Source organism: Solea senegalensis, linkage group LG13 (assembly GCF_019176455.1).
Source record: "Solea senegalensis isolate Sse05_10M linkage group LG13, IFAPA_SoseM_1, whole genome shotgun sequence".
Lineage (NCBI taxonomy): Eukaryota > Metazoa > Chordata > Actinopteri > Pleuronectiformes > Soleidae > Solea > Solea senegalensis.
The window spans coordinates 5,959,577-5,979,780 of record NC_058033.1 but is presented as its reverse complement, the minus strand read 5'-3'; the positions used below and the strand labels follow the sequence as shown (position 1 = coordinate 5,979,780).

General features: G+C 38.4%; 1 protein-coding gene across 3 annotated transcripts in view; it reads left to right on the top strand.

Annotated features, from left to right (window-relative positions):
• doc2b (double C2-like domains, beta) overlaps window positions 1-20,204 on the top strand; it is a 120,199-nt gene that overhangs the window by 64,365 nt on the left and 35,630 nt on the right. For 2 of the 3 annotated variants that reach the window (XM_044041323.1, XM_044041322.1), the window contains 3 exons: window positions 60-139; window positions 7,161-7,184; window positions 17,005-17,079. In XM_044041323.1, the coding sequence (XP_043897258.1) occupies window positions 60-139; window positions 7,161-7,184; window positions 17,005-17,079 (179 nt within the window). The remainder of the gene's footprint in view (window positions 1-59; window positions 140-7,160; window positions 7,185-17,004; window positions 17,080-20,204) is intronic. The other variant, XM_044041324.1, reaches the window with a different exon arrangement.

The following is a 20,204-nucleotide window of genomic DNA, read 5'->3' as shown; positions in this document are numbered from 1 at the left end:
TGAAAACGTCTTCTCCAGCAGCTAATTCACGTTTCTGTGGTCTGTCTTTGTCTTCACAGCCACGTTGGGGACCTTGGAGTTCAGTTTGACGTACGACCAGGAGAACAATGCACTACACTGCACCATTAACAAAGCCAAGGTGAGGAACTGTGCTGATTTTCCACTGATTTATTTGCTTCGTTGTGACTTTACGTTCGATTAAAAGAGACATTCTAGTTTAATTCCTTCAGTGAACCCAGATAAATTGCACAATCTCTGTCAGGCTTTTGGTTTAGGCCACAGGAAACATCCTATTTGTGGTTTTCAATGAAGCTAAAATGATCCTACATGTTTCTGTTACTGTATAAACATCTTTCGTAACCTCACAACAGGGCAACACGGAACAGATCAATACAAATCAATTAGCAGTTTTTCCAATATGCTTTTTAGAATCTATCAGATGATAGTCAAAAATTAACATTTTCCCTGTGATCTACACTCGAGTCTTCCTACGCATGCCGACAAAATAAAAAAGCTTAACACATCCCACAGTTCTACGTGAGGGAGACATTTGCAGATATTTCCATCTTGGAAAGCATAAAAGTATGTGTAAAACAGTAATAAATATGTGTTTTAAATTTGTCAAGCCACAAAAAAATGTGTTTTCAACCACACGTCTAAATTTGAGCAGTTAAGAAATTATATAACCATATTAAATTAGGTTTAGGAAAAAGAAGTAGCTCTAAAGTCATCCGAGTGACTTTTGTAAAATGGTCTTGCAAAGGCAAATACTCGGTTGAATCCAACAGGGAACAATTTATTGACACAATTTCAATTTGCAAGAGCATCAGAGATAAAAAGCTGAAATATTATCTATAACTTAGGACAAGATTAATGTTGCAGGGTGATTAAATACAGTTTAAATCCTTCAAAGCATTAGATAAATCCACAAGGAACCAAATATCCCGCATATTGTTGGTTTACAGCAATAACCAACATATCTGATTTTAATAAGAAGCCCATTTTTGATATAATTTACCACAAATAGGAGTTTATGGGTGTCGTCCTCTGGTGATGCCCCTCTTTGTCAAGATGAAGTGGTGGTTCCGACAGCCACGGCTGCTGTCAGCAGCTCTAACTCTGCCCATCGATCTGCCTGAATGGCTGGTATGGAGAAGAGTGGGCATCACAGGAGCCAGTCTTGGCAGGAGAGTTGGACGACAGAGTAGGCATCAGGCCATAGATATACAGTATGTTGGTTATTTTCCATTTTACACTCTGCCCCTGAAAGTCTGTTGCCTCGGCGAGCACGAGAAAAAAAATAGATTTCTCTCAAATATTGTGGTGTATCAGAATTTCTGTGATTAAATTTGTTTACTAAAACACCTTGGTTTGCTGCCAGAGCTAAAGGTGTTTCAATAATAACTGTAACTGCGTGTTCTCTGACTAATTATTTGCCTAATTAGATTTTATGGATCCTGACGCTGAGAGAAAAGGGGAAAAGACTAGACAAACAAGAGGAAGCTTATTTTAAATTCCGTGGACTGATATCAGTGCCTATTGTGCTGGTTTTATACTGTGCAGAGACGTAAGCTCATGTAAATTCATGCAAACAGTAACCACTCATGTGTACAATGCTTATATTATCATATACTTGCTGATATTCGCAGAGACTGACAAAAGGTCAGACAACACAAGTAAAGGAAATAAGAAATGCTCAATTGTATGAAACTCTATTTATTAACAATATTGTGTCAAAGCAGAATGCAAATTATCTCAGTATTCAACTCCACTTTCTCAAATATAGTTAGGTGCACCGGCCATTTTCAACTGCTTTCGCTCACTCTTTAAACCAACTGTCATATTTTTAATATTTAAAGCCGTTTCTTTTAGAGAATGAGACAGTGGAATGTGACACAAAACTTTGTAAATGCGCTAGCTATAAGTATTAATGAGACATAGTGTTGTGACTGCTCCAAATGTGACAAAAAAAAGAAGATCTAACTAAAATTCTCCTCAACATATCAGGTTCTTGTCAAACAGACTTATTCTGGAAAAGTATTTCACCCAAAAACAGACACTAAGTGCTGCTGCGCCGTCCAACTCTGCTTGGATCTAATGCAGTCAACCAAATGATTGCTGATAAAAGTAGCAATTAGAAAAAAAGTTTGCTTTCTGTGCTTTTTATATAAACGTGTCTGTAAAGGTTCTCAGGCATCCAGGTGATTGTATCCGCAAGAAAACCCAAGCATGTCTAGCAGCCTATTATCTACACTCCCGGGGGTTATTTATAAAGCAATTTTCATTCAGATGTAGTACAATAACGATCATCATCAAGTCCATCACTGCAACACCCATTTTGACAACGCTGCTCCATGGAGATAATGATGTGAAATTGATGGCGGGCCACAGCTGAACATTTCAGGGTCAGACATTAACTTCTGTTTCACTTTTGCTAACATCACTCCATCTGTACTTCTGCTGTCTTCCAGAGCTGCTCGCTGCGCTAAGTTAATCAGCGAATGGCTCACATGACTGAAATAAGTCAATTTCAGCTCCTTGAAATAGGCTTTAATTGTTTTAAAGGGCGTACATACATGTAGAGAGGCGGGGAGACCAGAATAGCTCGAAGCTAACGACGCTTCCTCTTCATGGTCTTTGTCTTCAGTGGCTCGAAGAGTAGAATAGAAGAGCAGTATAAAAAATTTTGTTTTAAATTTTTAAAAAGGTGTTGAACGTCGATCGAGTCCAGCTTGTCCAGAACTCTGTGTAAAGCTTGTCCTCTAGTGTCTTTTGACACTTGTGTTGTGCTCTCTCCACTGGCTTCCTATTCCTTTTAAGGATTGATTTTAAAATGTTTTTCTTGGTTTTTAAAGCTCTTAACGGTTTGGAACCATCTTAACTCTCGCAACTCCTTCTTCTTCTTCACACCCCATCCTGAGCTCTGAGGTCTAATAACAGGTTGCTTTTAGATCAGGCCTTTTCTGTAGCTGCCCCAAACTTTGGAACCATTTACGCATTGAAATTAAATCTGCCCCCACTAATGAACATTTGAAATCACTTTTAAAGACCCTCCTCTTCTCCTTGGCCTTCACTTCACGTTGCTGTGCCTTTAACTCACTTTGATCAACCCTGGAGGTTTTTAAATGTGCTCTAGAAATACAGACTTGAAGAAATTGAACTGAAATATAGCCATTGTGACATCAAAATGGTAACACTGGAAAGTATTTAACCTCTCAGGTAAAAGCATTAATTAAAGCATTGTCCATTGAAATCTCACTTTTAATTTGATTCAAACGATAATGAAATAGCAAAAGGGCAGCACTTTATTGGGGAAACTCTGAGGTGACAATGGTGCCTCTTTATCTTGAATATGCAAAAATCCTCCCCTGACACTGTGTGCTTCACAGTTTGTTCAAATTACATTGATTTTGTGTAGTTTGAAATCATTATGGAAATTTAGAGGGTTGCAACAAATAGCAGCTCCACTAAAGCCCCTTTCATACTAAAATTAGCAGGTGTAAAATCCCAAATGAAGCTGCCAAAAATAAAGTATTTCCATTCCCAGTGGTTCAACTGCCATGTGGCATAAAAAAACACACCCCTGCACGAATTGTGATGTCACAGATGTGCCCAAAAAAAACGAGCTGGAGAAATAAAACAAAAACTCTGTAGCTCTGAGTGATAATGTTACCGTGGTTACCGTTTTGCTTTGTTTATTTTGATCTCTCTTTAATTGTTGAAATTTGATCCAGTTGATGAAATAAATAATGCTGAGAGTAACATTAAGGCGAATCGCCAGAAAATGAATGCATGTTGTAGCGTCGCTCACAAAAATAGAGCAGACTGAGAAGAAATTTGCACGTTCACCTGGGAGTTACATTCAGATTGATGCCAACTGAAGCCAACGTTGTTTAAAAACAGCACAGTAAAGTCATTTGACCTGATTTTGACCTAAATGACATTCCTGATACTGAAAAACCTGTTTCAACCTGTGATCAGTCTTGTATGAAGTAAAATATTACTTAAGTACGGTAAATATCATATATTTTAATTATCAAAATAATTTTCTGATGTAAAATGTATCAAAGTGAGGAGTTAAAGAGCCATGGTGGCTCAGTGGTAGGGTGAGTTGTCTTTCAACTGGAAGGTTGTGGGTTTAATTCCTGCCACTGCTAGTCAATATGTTTCCTTGAGCAAGACACCCCATGTTGAAGTGTGTGAAAACTGTAGTGTAAAGCAGATCATCAAGACTAGAAAAGCTCTCTATAAATAATGGTTTTGTCTGGTATTACTATAGGTTTTGGGAATATTTCAAATTGGAAAAGGGACTTTTTGCCATGTAAAATAATCAGTTTTATTAGCAAAACCATTAGTCTATAATACTAATACGTATTTGAACTACGGCATTGTCTCAGTGGCATTTCACTCCAGTAATAAACTAGTATAAGATAACCCCACCCTCCTTTTTGTGCCATTTCTAATCTCAGTAAATGACGAGTCTGCTACGTTCTTTATCCTCTTGTACCTCAGCTGATGAAATAATTCTCTGTTCCCTCCTGTAATTTTTCTGGTATTACCTACTACCTAGGGGTTGCAAAGAGGTGGAAAATACCCGATATATTTCCAGAAACTCTTCCTCGGATTGGGAACTTTGTATTCCAAATTAGAAACTTTCCATGAGAATTAACTGGGACTTTACTGCGTCATGTGCTTATGACAACACAGTTTCTTTAAATTATCCCTAATTTCCACTCATTGAATTACTTGGAAATTAAAAATGTTAACCCTAGAGTGTTATATACGTTTGTTACATTTTTCTGTTTCTGTTTTATTTTAATGTAGAAAATCAAGGTCCGTGATTGTATATAAGATAAGAATATATATATATGTATATATATATATATATATATGAATATACAAGAAAACATTATTTTAGAACATATATAGACCATTTAAGAACAACGTTTCACCTGATTCACCTGATTGATTTCTTCAACTTTCCGCCAACTTTCTTTGAAATCCACACGTTTCTAACATCTCTCGTAACAAATGTCTGCTGAAGTCACTGTTCTTTGCACTAATTCCAGTAATTGCAGTAATTCCCAATAATTCCCATCAGAATTAAGAATATTTCCCAAATTCCTGAACAAAAATTCTCATAGAAAATCTTATAGTATCATATATTATGGTTTGTTCTAGACACTAGCAGTGCTTGTCTTGGTGACCGTTGCTCAACTGACGCAATTGCAAGACTTAAAGTCATCCTCAAACAACATCCACAAAGTAAAATACCTGTGGGATGAAACCGGGTCAGTAAACAAAAACCCACTCAAATTTATTTGCAGTGTTTTTGTTTTTTTTATTTGTTGCTAGATCTTCATCCACTTCATGTGGTAAAAAACACAAACTGACAAATGTATCATCGGGGACATAATATTTGGAGGAGAGTGAATGTGGCTGAAGCTCCCGAGGACGTTTGTGTGTTCTGGGAAACGTTGGCGTTGCCAAAACAATGTCCTCATGGTTTCAGCTCGACACAGAGATCCAATTTCTGCAGTCTGTTTGCTGCAGTTTCTGCAAAATGTCTTCACTGGTTATTCATCTGTTACTGTAGACACTCACTTAGTTCATTACATTTACTGGTTCTTTTTCGTCCTGGTGTTCATTGGACATGCAATTTAGTAATCTATCAATAATTGGTTAATCAAATCAATTTTGTCAGGCCTACATGATCCAATCTGTAGTATGTACTTTGTTTTTAAGTTGTCACATTTTGGTTGTAAATATTGATTAAATGTCAGACAGATACTTTCCTCCCTCATAGTTTCAGTAAAATTTTATGTTGTTCTTTGTTTTGTTGTACTGTGACATGGATGTCAATATGTGCCGCTCTCTACGTGTAGTCGTATACCTTGCTTAGTAAAACATGAAAAAAACGCCTTTCCTCCCTCTGTAGACAAACAATCTTTCAATCTTATCAGAGAATCAGATTCTGTTTCACTATTTAATTGCTGATCCAAGAGCTGTTTATTCAGCACCGCCTACGTGACAGCCCACCTCAACACTCGCTAATGCTGCAGCCTTTCTTTCTTTCAGTCTCTGCCGTCTCCTGCAGACGGCCAGGACACCCACACTCATGTGTAGGAACACATAAACACATAAACACATAAACACAAACACACACTGGCTCGGCTCCTTGTTTCTGCTCATTGTTTCTTTTAATTATCTTTATTCGCCCTGCTTTTGCAGAAAAGGCAGCTTTTTTTGTTTAAATGAAAATAAAAACATATAATTCACTGTATATATACTTTGTCACTGGTTAAGTCTGACAGACGTCACTCGGCACTCGAAGCTATTAATAACCGTTATTTACTAATGCAATTTCCACATAGCTATAACCAGCAATTTAAAAATCCTGCTCTGATTGTGTTGAGTGAAGCATGTGCTTCACATTTACTGTGTGTAGTTTGTATTGATCCAGTGATTTTGACCAGTATTGCACCAATTGGCTCATCCATGTAACTGTCTCACAACAACAAAATACTTCTGTTTTGTGTGAAACGAGTCTGGGAGCTGCTCGGTGGACGTCTGCTTACAGGCCAATTTTGTCAAAAACAAACTGTTCTTATGAAATGTTATTCTAGAATCCAGTGAAGTTGTGAAGGAATGTAAATTTTAGTGAGAACCGGTTAATCACTGTTTATTCAGCATTACAGAAAAGCTTGTGACATTTTTGTATCAGTCTGGGTAAAACGAGTTCCAGAGTCTCTTCCACTGTCATTTCTTTTTTTCAGCAGCTGGTGAATATGGTTTATAGAGTTTATGCATCACTCATTTTAATTAACAGTCTGAGACTCAAACTTGGCGATAAGAAGATGTCTCTTGTTAAGTAGAGAGCTTAAGTCAGGAGGCAATTAGCCTAGCATAGCATAAAACAAAGTGACAGCTGAGTGTAACTTCACAAAATACTCTCATGCACGTCTGAAGCTCACTAATTAACATTTTAGATTGGTCTTGTTTGCTTTGCATGTGCACAACACTGTTTCTCTGTCTCTTGTCTTGTTTTCTTTGCATGCTAATTTAACACCTTCATTCTTGTTTCTTTCTTCTTCCACCTCATTTTCTTGCATGCTTTCGTTCATCTCTGTGTTTTTGTTTGCTGGGGGGAAAAAAAACAGCTTCCTGTGCCCAGATACAAGAAGGTAAGATGCTGAGATGAGATCAAATCCTGACCAGTCCCTGTTTTTCATTACTTATCAATACGCCTTTCCGTTATACAATTCTAGCTCTACTCGACTTGGCTCTGCTCATTTTGGTATCAATCACAATGTTTTCTCTTACTTTATAGTGGGCGGAGTCATCGTGATGTTGGTTTTCTACGCGACACTAACACACAAACTAGTAACTTATAAAGCAGTTGTTTTGGGTGAAACTGAATCATTAGAATCAGTTGATTAAAAAGATTCACAGAAACGTTCAGTATTTCCTGCGTAACCGGGGCACAGATTGAACGTGGTCATGATTTGGCTCACGATCGCCGGTTTTCAGCAGTGCTGTCAATAAATACACCAGACTCCTCTGTTTAATATTTTATTTAGATTTTAGATTTTTAGATTTCTTTTGCTAAAAGTTGGGAGATTAACGCATGTTTTTTAGATTTTAAGTCTTAATTATAGTAGTCTAATTATATATAGTCTTTAATTAAGGCGCTCTAAAGTAAACAGCTGCTGACAGTTTCACCCATTGGGCATCACTACTTCATGTCTCCTCATGGCGGCGCTGCTAAGGAGTTTACAGCGGGATAATGGAGGAGAAAGCTACCTGAAAAGATGCTCCATCCACGTTCAATATATAGACTTCAGTTGTTTCCTTCTGAGACAGATGTATCGCTGTATGATTGTCTCGCAATATATTGTTCATCAAAGAATCGCTGTATTCGCGATATTAGTGGTATTGTAGACCATGCATCACGTATTGTATTGAATTGCGAGCTACACTGTGATTCCCACCCCAACTCATGACTCTTCCAATGACCAATCAGTGACTGGCAATCTGTTGACGTCACATTTTAGTATCAGCTCAGCTCGCTTGGAAGCTCGCCAGAGCAGGTACTAAAAAAACCCCACCAGGGACCAGGTACTAACATTGAGGGAAATTCAGAAACAATGAGCCGAGCCGTGCTAGAACTGTATAATGGAAAAGCCTCATTAGTCTGATCCAGCTAGTGTCCAAACCCAGTGACCCTTGATCCAAACCGTCTCTTGGCTCCTCTGAGATCCCTCACATTTTCCCCCCTCGTGTTGTGAATACATTTTTTCCTTCTAATAATAACACATTTCCTGTTTTGTTCCGTTTGTCTCTGGTTACACATTAGAGTAAATAATCACTCACCAAGAGTGAGTCCACTCATTAAAAGTGAACACTTTGATAACACGTAGTGACGGGAGCATATTACGAGGCGACGTGGTGATTGACTGCCTCAAAGGTCAAGCACTTTTACGATTAATTAAACCTAAACTCCATCTTTTTAGACGCGAGGTACAGTTACACAACATAAATCAAGGTTGCTCAGGGTGGTTAATGTTAATTAGGGCCTGTAATTTATGGATTTCTGTGAACGCACGTTCCCTGAAAATGCATTTTCAGTCTTAAAGAGAAAGTCTTTCATGGATACACCAGTTTTCAGGTTAAGCAGTTTGTTTTTCAGCAAAATATAATTATTACTTGTTATTGTATTTTATCAAACTGGCAAAAGCAATATTTTCTTAATTTGGTTGCATTTCTTAAAACTTGCAGTGGATTACGTATCTCGAGAGTTGGGAATTGTTTGAATTTGACCAACACTGAGTCACATATTACTTATCAATTCCAGTTCTAGTCGATTAAAATTTAAATAACCCATTTGGCAGTCCGTTCATTCACTGCACAACATTTACATAAGAGACCTTCTGGCAAGTGTTCTGTCCTTGCAGACATATTAAGTCTTGAAAAATAAGAAAGAAACTCAGAATTCAACTTTATTTCACTTCTACCTGGTTCTTGGCACAGGTGATTTGATTCTACTTTGGCTCGATGGCGTTTTCATTGCAATAGCTCAGGTTAAATTACATTGGTTTTATATTAAAAGTCATCATCATCATCATCATCTACCGCTTTATCCTCCACCAGAGGGTCGCGGGGGGTGCTGTGCCAATCTCAGTTACATCGGGCAATAGGCGGGGTACACCCTGGACAGTTCACCAGTCCATCGCAGGGCCACACACAGATAGAGACAAATAACCATTCACTCTCAGTGTCCAGTTTACCTAATCCCCACATTGCATGTTTTTGGACTGTGGGAGAAAGCCAGAGTACCCGGAGAGAACCCACGCACACACAGGGAGAACATGCAAACTCCATGCAGAAAGGCCCTGGTTCCAACCAGGGCTTGAACCTGGGTCTTTTCGCTGCAAGGCAAGAGTGCTAACCACTACACCACTGTGTTGTTGATTGTTTTTCACTGGCATGAAACGATAAATCTCAATGGAAAAAATAGTATATGCTGCAAGTAATTTTATTCCAATGCTTCCTTGTCAAATTCAAATTGCCTCAATATAAAAACACTGCACAAATGCCTTTTTATAGCATAGTGTTAATGAATAATCAATAAACACAGCATCTTAATTTAACAGTAAACAATGTAAGATGTGACGGATACATTTGTTTTGCTTTTCTTCTGCCAGATGCCTCATTACTGCGTAATAGCAGATGGCCTTCCGTGCAATATGTGCAACACTATTTTTAACTGTGCAAGATGGTTTTTTTTATGTTTATATGTGCAGTTTGTGTGAGTCATAAATTATTTTCGCCATGTGGACGGTGAAAGATGGCTACGATAAACCCAGATTCTTTAAAATCGATCTTAAAAGAGCATAGGGCTAGGACCATGTCAGAGATGTTATTTTGCTTTCAAACATGTGAGGAAGGTGATTGTCCAGTGTGTTTGTGCTTCATAAGGGACTTTCTGCACTTTCTGATTCTGGTAAATTTGAACATTCCTGTTTTGGATTTTGGGGACTCTTGTCTTCCATTTTACAGCAAAGTAGCTTTAACCCCCAAAATCCACTGATCCGCACAGCTCCACCAAGTTATACTGCTTATGTCTCATGTCATGTGAAATTGAGTGAAATATGCCAGTAATATTTCAAAATTCCACGTAACATAGACACATGTCACAAGAAACACACACACACACAGAAAAAGAGTTTTCATTAAATTCTGGAAAACAAGCATTCCACAAACTGTAAACTGAGCAGGCAAAAATTACAATTACAATTACAATTATAAGACTACTTTACACACCCGCTTGCATTAACTTTGAAATAAATAATGAAAATAAGGGAAATACAATGAGAATGCACGGCTCAGTCCAAATGTCACGATTCTCCGCTTCTGTCAGTTTGCGTCAGTGTTTAACTGAAGTGAAGAAGACAACTTGCAATCCTCATAACCTTGGCCCTTTTTTCGTTTTCCTTGAGACGGCTCCTTTGGGCTGTTTTGATTCCGTTTTGGAGCGAAAATCCGCGTTCGGCAGGAACGCTGGAAACAGGAATTACGGTGACGATCCTCCCGAGCTTTGCCCCAGTCAGGGAAGATTTACCTTTTATTTTATAGTTAGGTTATGGTTAGGCTTGTTAACATATCTCATAGGTATCTGAATAATTAATACTTAGTCATTGATTTAATTATTTGGCATTTTTTCCAACGTGCATTTAAAACACCGGATGTTTTATTTGTGCTGTGTATCCACTGTGTATCCACTCTAACACAACTGCATTTTGTGGGTAAATGTGTCTGCTTATGTTCATGTCTTCCGTGTTTGTCCACTTATCCTTGAGAAGGAAACACAGAAGCTCAGAACGTCAATGCAGTGATTACAAGTCACCTTGTAATAGCTGTATAAATGACGGCTTAAACCTTGACGGCTATAACCCCAAATCAGTAGTGTTTTCCCACCGAATCAATATTGCGTTATCAATGACGTGGTTAGCATTGACACTCATGAATCCCGGCGTGACCCCTGCGACCCCGCACCGCCGCCCACCCACCCGTGCTCCCTGCTTAAGCGTCTCGATCATCAGCGTTGACATTTATTGGTGATGAATGGGAGAACATCTGCCAGCTTTCAACATCACCACAGGATCACGTCAAGTAGCCTTGACCCGGAGCACCTCGGGCCGATCCCACGTGGCCCTGGCAGCGTTAACCTCTTCTTAAATGCGACTGTGGGTCAGCTCCCACGAGGACGAGATCGATGCCCCGACTCATCCATCCTGTTATCTGCTGCTGCCGGTGATTGATGCTTCCTCCACCTGCGGGTTAGTGGCCCGGTCAGATATGGTAATGAAGACGTATGCATTGGCTGATGAAGCGGCTGATGCTGCTGTGGAAAACAGAAAGAAAAGCAGCTGTGTGATGATGAAGGGGCTCGCAAAATAAACACTAACAGTGTTTGCACAAAATATATACTGCCTTCCCTGAGGCTTCATATAGGTACATTGATAAGATTAAGACTCTTTATTTTTTTGTGAGGTAATAACGAAGAAAGCAAAGCAAACAGAAGATTTGATAAACACACAGTAAGTTAAACTAAACAAACTGAAGTAAATTAAGCTGTATAAATATTAATTAACATTTTTCACACATTAACATATATTTATAAGCAGTTTTGGTGTTAACACTGCTCTTAACTGCTCCCCCTCAGCCACCTGAGATTTTAATCACATAAAATACACCTCTAATAACATGTATGCCTTCTCAAATCTACAATATTTTTCAGCTATAAAATGACGTTTCTTATTTGCTTAAACTCCTGCACCGGTGTCCATAGAGAAAACCAGTGTTTTTAGCCTGTTGGATAACAGGAGCTGCCGCTCTACGGCTGACACTTTTGGCAACTTTGTGTCACTAAGATAGACCCGAACAACAGATTTAAAACACCAGAGGCAAAATATAATATGTTTAAAGTAATGGATCGAGTGGACGAACAACTCCTGTGTGCTGTCATGTACAATTGCTGGTTTTCTCTATGGACTTTGGTGCAGGGAGAGCGAGAGAGAGCAACACTAACTAACTAACGACACATAAACATTTGTAGAAACAAGTTACAGGCCAATTGTGAGTTTGTTGATTGCCTGAGGTGAAGTTACACAACATTTCTAGCTGTAGTTTGTATATTATGAGTTATATATTAGAAATATTTAATCAATTCCTTGCTGTATTTACCGTTTTTCTTCAGTATAATGAGCTAGTGGGTGGAAATCATACACAAAACATTAAGATCTTTATATGATTTGGTTTTACTTCAGATTTCATGAATAAATCTTCTTTTTTGCACTTTAAATATTGAATTAAAAAGTGTTTTACTGTTTTCAGTTCAACACAACGTGACCACACTTTGCCAAGCCCCCGGAAACCCATTCACTTCCGAGCTGAAAAGTTCATCATTCTGCAAACGAAGGCCGCTCAACTTCATTTCACAGCTTTTAGGCCGTTATTCGAGGAAGCTATTATGAATGAATGTGTGCACGGTGGGAGGTTGTATGGATACACTGATGCATGTTACCCATCTGCCTTTTGCCGTGGTCATTTTTCCTCCAGCCCCCCCAGTAATTATGATCAACCGAGTATTCACAGGCAGTGCGTGCAATCAGGCAGCATGACGCAGCTGTCTGTTTCATCCTAATCTAACCCTTCATAATGTGCCACCGCTTAAATGACAGATCAGGTGGTCGCCGGTGGCAACAATAGAGGTAGATGAGGACAGCACATTAACCTCTCCAATCAGCCCTCATGGTGTTGTCTCAATAACTCTGTGTGGAAAACACAGTCAAATATGGACGGGAAATGAAAAAAGAAAAATGCAACATTCAAGAGTGCAGCTCAGGAAAATCACATCACTGAGTTATAATTTCAGAGGCATGTTAAGCTTCAAGCTGCTTTATTCAATCTGTTGCTTGCAGTGTTTTGATTTCAGATCAAGTGCATTGTAAATAGCTGCATATTTCATGTGTTTTCTCCACCTACGAGTAAAGAGGAAAATAAGAAACAAGATTGAGGAGAAAGGGTCACGGCTGCTGCAGAGATTGGGGTTGCAGAGGGAGCTTTGACTGTGTTTTGTCACCTGATATTCGCAGGCCACTTCAGAATCCCACTCCTGCGCAAGAAATGCTAAGCGGTAGTTCCCTTCAGTGAGGTGGCAAAGCTTCCATTTCTTAAAGCCATTTCTTGTTGTTTACTTCTTATTACTGTAATCTGGTGAAAACAGAGGCAACATTAATGAGGGGATATTCACTTCAGAGTTGGCTGGAGGAGACGGTGGGTTTACAAAACACAGGGCTGTGACACTAGAGATCAGGTCCCACATCCCACATCCTGGCCTGCAGCTTAGGCACTGATGTGGTCCAGTCATTACGCCTCAAGTCAGAGTTGAGCCTTAAATCCCCGGTGTTTGAGTCTGAAACCAAATTGAGTCAAAGTCAAGTCCCCATGAATTGACTCCAAAGCTTAGGCGCAGAAAACCCCCAATGCCTCGTTTTCACCAAGGGGCACAGTGCAGTTCAGCTCTCCACAGAGCCGTTTGGAATGGTACACCCCCCGATCTGGCTTTCCACTGCAGGTTGTGCATGCAGTATACCTGGATTTCATCGCTGTTTACACAGCTGAGTGAGCAACATAAAAAGCGGGAAGTCATATCAGCGTGACACAGTGTAGTTCGCCAATAAATTCCACAAAGATTTACAACTTGACACAGTAAACAAAGGACAACAATAGCGGACGGTCAGGAGTCTGTGTTCCCTCGTCTTTGCGTTTGGCTGTTTATCACAAGCTTTGTTTAAGAGAATTCTCTGTCCACCAATCAATGGACTGCAGTGTTTCCTGTGTCAAAAAATAAAGATCACCAAGAACTAAAAACTCTAAAAGGTTTATACTGTAAGTGAATATTCCACAGTACAGGCTGATATTTACATGGAATTTACCAGTCATTTGCAGCTTGCCACGAAAAAAGCAAACAGTATCTTCAGCTATTTAATTTATTTGATCAAACTAGATATACTTTAAGAGAGAGGATTTAACTTTCGGGAAAAACAACCCACTGACAGCTGCTGTGAGCAGACTTCTTACTTAAACTTGCAGAACATACACAGCTAGAGAGCGTAAATAAATCTAATCCTTCTGAAGTGAGTGATTACTAACGGAAGATTTATTTGACTCTACCCAAATAAACTCACAAACTTCCAGAGGAAAAAAAGTTATTTTTCCACTTTAAGTTTCTTCACTTTTGATTTGCAACCTTCAGTGCAGATAATGAAGGATTGACTGTTGCCATCAACACTATATTTTTGCTTCAAGCATAAATAAAAGCAGCAGTCGAGGAAATGAGAAATAATTTGCTCAGCCAGGATGTGGAGCGGTTTCTCGTGACACAGCTGATGTGTGTTATTTCTAATTCCCGCTGTGAGCTGGGCTTTAAAGAGCCCAGTTCTTCATAATTGTGGCTGAAACGACTAGATTTGTTTAGTTTTCCATCTTTTTGATCCATTAGGAGATGGAGAATAATTAAAATAATCGCCCAGGGCTTCTCCCTTTTGCATGATGTCCATATTTCAGCGATGTTAAATCTCTGTTATTTGGCAGATGAGAAGTCAAAAACCTTTTGTATTAAGAGATTAAAAAGCAAATGAGCATTTATATTATTATTATTTACTCTGTATATTAATATACTGTAAATGGTTCATAAGTCCAGAGGTTTTACTGTGTGTTCCTTACTTTTAAGTGAACAAGATAAAGAACTTATTTAATATTTGCTGTACTAAACACAAATTAAAGGTTAAATCTGACAAAGATCTTTTTGTACTGATGGTTACAATGATTACGATACAGAAGTTTAGAAAAAAAACCTACAGAACATTTTATATTCACTGTTTTTTTTCCCTTCTAATTTTGAACAAATAAACATAAACAGAATCATCACCTTTTCTAAAACCTCCTACTTTTCACTTCACTTCCCCCTTATTTACAGAATAATATCTTTTATGTTCCATCAACACTGACACACACACACTCACTATCACACTTACACTCTCATCCTCAGCCATGTTTGTTGTGTTTCACGTTCTATTCGGGCAGACTAAATAGCTGCAAAAGAAAGAAAGAAAGAAAGAAAGAAAGGAATTAACAAATGAATAAATGATAGACTGACCAAAGGAAGAAATTTAACAAATGAATAAATGATAGATTGACTAAAGAAATAGATAAGAGAGAGAAAGAAATAAACAAATGAATGAGCAATTGTACGAGAGCGACAGACCAACCGATGAAAAAAGAATAACATGACAAACAAATGAGATAACTGCTGACTAACAGACCAAAGAAAGAAAGGATGGAAGTAATTAACGAATGAAGAAACAAACAAATTAAGGAGAGAAACAGACTGAAGAACATAAGAAAGACAGAAAGAAAGAAAGAAATTATGAACTAATGGGACAGACTGAATAAATGACGAGAGAAAGAGAGAATGGAAGGAGGGATGAACGATTGAACGAATAAATAAATGAAAGAAGAGCGAGACTAACCAAAGAAATAAATCAGAGTGAGAAAGAAAGAAAGAAAAAGTAAATTAGCAATTATAAGAAAGGGAAAGAAAGAAAGAACAGACTAACTCTAGAATGAAATAACGAAGAAACAGAAGAAGAAACAAATGAACCAAAGGAAAAAAAAGAATAATAAGTGGTCATTTATCATCCATCCATCCATCTGCTCAGGTTGTGGTGGCAGCAGATCAGGAAGCGTATTCCAGTCGTCCTTCATCCTCCTCTCTCTTCTTCCTCTTCCCAGCTCCTCTGGGAGAATCCTGAGGCTTTTCCTGGCCAGATTACATTTATAATCTTCTCTCTGACATGTTCTGGGTTTAACCCGGCGCCTCTAACCATGTTCACGTGTCCAGAAACTCCTCACAGTGGAATTTTCTTTTCCTCGGGCATCACAAACAGGCGCTGGAATCACTTTAACAGACTCCTCTCCAGCCTCTGTACTCTGATATCAGAGCTTCAAACCACCGAGGCTAAACTCAGCTACGCTGTGGAGGAAAACTCATTTCAGCCCCTGCTGCCTGCTCTGCTATCTCCTTCTTCTTGAGGTCATTACCCACAGCTCATGACCATTTGGTCGACTGGTAAATCGAGATTATGCCTCCTGGTTCACTTTTCACCTCGGCGGTTCAATACAGTGTTTGCTTTTCTGTCGATGCGGCATCAAATCCACCTGTCAATCACCCGCACTGGTGAATGGTTACTCAAGAAAAAGATGCTGAGATAATTAGTCCATCTCAGGGCAAACAATTTTGTCCGAATTAACCTCTGCATGTTTTTTGAAAACCTACGCTCACACAGGGAGAACATGCAAACTCCAAACAGAAAGCCCCTTGTTTGTGAACCCAGGTCTTTTTGCTGCAAGGCAGCAGCACGAACCACTATTCTACCATGTGACTTCTGCAAAAACTGTTTTATAAAATTAAGATTGTGACTGTGTTTGTGTTTTGTTTTATCAAATGTTCCTGAATAATTCACTTTCATTACTAGAAAACTTTAAGCTTTAAGTGTTCATGGCAATAGATGTGAAATATGTACAACAACAACCCCTAGTGTTTAAAATGGGTGCTGCAATGGAGCGTGGTTGCCAAACTGTCCAGGATGCGGAAATGCGGAGCTGCACTTATACTAGTTGTTACATTCACATCCAAATGCATAACTGTCCCACTATCTGTTTTATTTTCATAAATGTTAAAAGTATTTTCTTAATTTCTGCATGTGAGCAACAAATGAAGATTCAAAGTGAAAGTGTGTTTGCTATAAGCAGCTGCAGAGAAAACGAACAATACATTTTCAAGTTTTTATTGACAGTGATTCATATCCTTGTTATTAAAGTGGAGTCTTTTTTTTAATCATGATGATTCATGAATACTTCCCTCTGTTTCTTCTCCAGGGCCTCAAGCCGATGGACCACAACGGGCTTTCGGACCCTTACGTCAAGTTACATCTGCTGCCTGGTGCCAGCAAGGTGCGATAAGTAATACATCTGTGTGTTTTTTCGGTGTATTTCATATTAGGGCTGCAACTAACGATTCATTTCATAATCAATTAATCTGCAGACTATTTTCTCGATTAATCGAGTAATCGTTTGGTCCATAAAATGTCAGAAAATGTTGATCGGTGTTTGTCAAACCTGGAAACAATGATGTTCTCAACTGTCTTGTTTTGTCCAGAAGCCAAAAGTTATTCAGTATTAATGATTTCTTTCTTATATGGAGCAAAGAAACCAGAAGATAAACGAGCTGAGAAATCAGAAAACCTCTTTAATTCCTTAAAAACACTCAAAACAATTAGTTGACGATTGACAAGTAATCAATTAATAATCAATTAATCAAGGAATTGTTTCATATAAAAGACAAATTGGTTAATTTGCTCTGCTTAGTGTTAGCTTCCTAGCTTTTCTGACACTTCTTTCAATCATCATTGGAAGTAATGTTAGCATCAGGCTCATGTCTATCCTTTCCTGCTAACTCATTGTTCTCTAAAGTGGCTGTAGACTCAGGGCCAGGCTGTGGAAAACACACCAAAACTGCTTGGTTTTGTTTCATTTCACCTTGGATTAACATTTATGACTGGGATACATTAGCATGCTCTGCTCGTAAAGTGCAGCGGTCAAGCATGTTGACCACTGCCCCCGTCGCATAAAAATAAAAGATACACACACTCAAAGCGGCATCGGTTGCCAGATCACCAGTGCAATTACCGACAAAAACAGAGTGCTTATATTCATTGAATTAGTTTTCTGATGAAAATGAAAAGGGAAAAGGGAAATGCAAGATTTGTCAAAATGCTGTTATGTGTTAAAAGGTTATATGGAAAACCCGACCCTTTTGTAGTGCGTATACGGTGTTTACCTACATATCATAGCGGAGATCATTGGTTCTCAAACTTTTTATACCAAGTACCACCTGAACAAATATTAACTATTAAAATATCACATATACTTCAGACACTGGTATAGTTACATTAGATTAAGTAAAAGATAATGTTACTCTAATTGTTATTATTTAATTTATTGCTATTATTTTGTTATTTGCGATCACATACCCTGATATAATCAGTAGAAAAGTATTTCTGATTTTCGTCCAAACACCACCAGAGGAAGCTTGCATACCACAGTTTGAGAAACCCAGGTGTAGATTACACCTGTGGTGTAGACTGGGTTGCTGCTTCCTGTCTGTTGCCGTTTGTGTCCATTATTGTCCTTTTGCTGAATCTTATTTCATGAACCATGGAGCAGAACCGTGTTGACGTGTCAGTACGCTGGACTTAATCAGTGTAAACAACATTGACAGAGTGACCCAAAGTAACTGCTTTGCTGTGATGTGCCTCACTTTTGAGAACTTGTCATCTTATAATGACGCTGTGAGCATTTTCTCCTCCTCCTCTGCTTCAAGTGAATGCACTTAAATTAGATTTAACTTATGTTCTGTTGCATTAAAAACCACTGCAGGCCTCTGTGCGTTTCAGCCATCTCTCCATAACTCATACATATAATTAAAAATGGAAACCTATCCGACTCATAGGAGACAGGGAATTCTGTGATTTGCTCTGACAGCAGGCCTCAAAGTTAATTTATTCCTTTCATTAAAGTTTTCATATCTAATATGGATCCTGTGAATGAGAGCATAGGACAAAAGCAGCTTACTGGAAGCTGAAGCTGTGTTATCATCATCTACCTGACTCATATCTACCTTCTCTTTTTTTACAAGACCTCTTCCAACTCATCTCGTTTGTTCTTTGGATTTGAACGTGGCGATTGTAATTTGTGTCTGCTCTTGCCACAGAACTTCATCTCTGACTTCAGACCCATATTTTATGTATGTATAGCTCTCTCCCTGGCTGTTAAATGGTAATGAATAACTTTGTAACTGTATGGTTCACTCTTTTCTGTTAAATAAGATCCAGATATTAGTCTGCTGACACAAGCTGGTAAAGAATTGAACATTTCAGCAGGGATAGAATAACTTTGACTCATCCTCTGGAGATGAATGGCTGAATCAACAGACTGATGAATGATGGATGAACAGATGTTTCCTCCACCCAAACACTTTGTTTCCTACCTCCTCGAGTCTTCTAGCATGCCATGCTCAAAAAGAAAAACTTCTATGTGATTGATAGAGATGCTACTGCAGTATAGAAGCAGCCATGACAGTGATTATAATTGTGTGAAGTCATTTGACAATGATTTAACCCTTAAGAGTTCCTTTAATATCCTGATGAATTTGTCCTTCAGGGCAGAAAATGTCACCATCCCAATAACTGCTGTAAAAATATTATTCAGCCTGAAATATACATATCAAATATGAGTAATATTTTTTGTGATTTTACCCCCTTTTATATGTATATCTATCTATCTATCTATCTATTATGGAAATTATTGTATTTATATATATATATATATATATATATATATATATATATATATACATATATATATATATAAATACAATAATTTCCATAATTATTACTCGGCCCTGAGATGGATCAGTGATTGGCAGAAATCTTCATTTTGATGAATTGTTGTTTCTTTTTGCAGTGTCAGATTTTTTTTAAAAACTTGTGGCAAAAAAGCCATGGTGGCTCAGTGGTAGGGGGAGTTCTCTGTCAACTGGAAGCTTGTGGGTTCAATTCCTGGCTCTACAACTCTACTTCTTCTGGTTTTATTTGGTAGTAATGAGTAACAAATATAGAGGAAATGTAGTGGAGTAAAGGTTACTAGAAATATAAATAACAAAGTAAAGTACAGATATGTGCACTTAAGTACAGTAACAGTATTAGTACTTTGTTACATTGCGCACTACACCTTTAAATCACATGTCCTTCCGGTCTGAACTCAAGCAGGTTGTCTTGGCCATGACTGCATGCTGAAGTACATGCAGTTGAATAGGTGTACCTAATAAAGTGGCTGGTGAGTACATATTATGCAGTCAAGTGTCATACTACTTAACTTGCACACACACACACGCTAATGGCGCTTTGTTGAAACACATGTTTTCCCCGCATTTTTAAAATGGACTAATTAGACACGGGTTGTGATTAATACCAAGTGAATGTGTAATTAGCCATTCAGCGAGCGACGAAGCCCAGGCC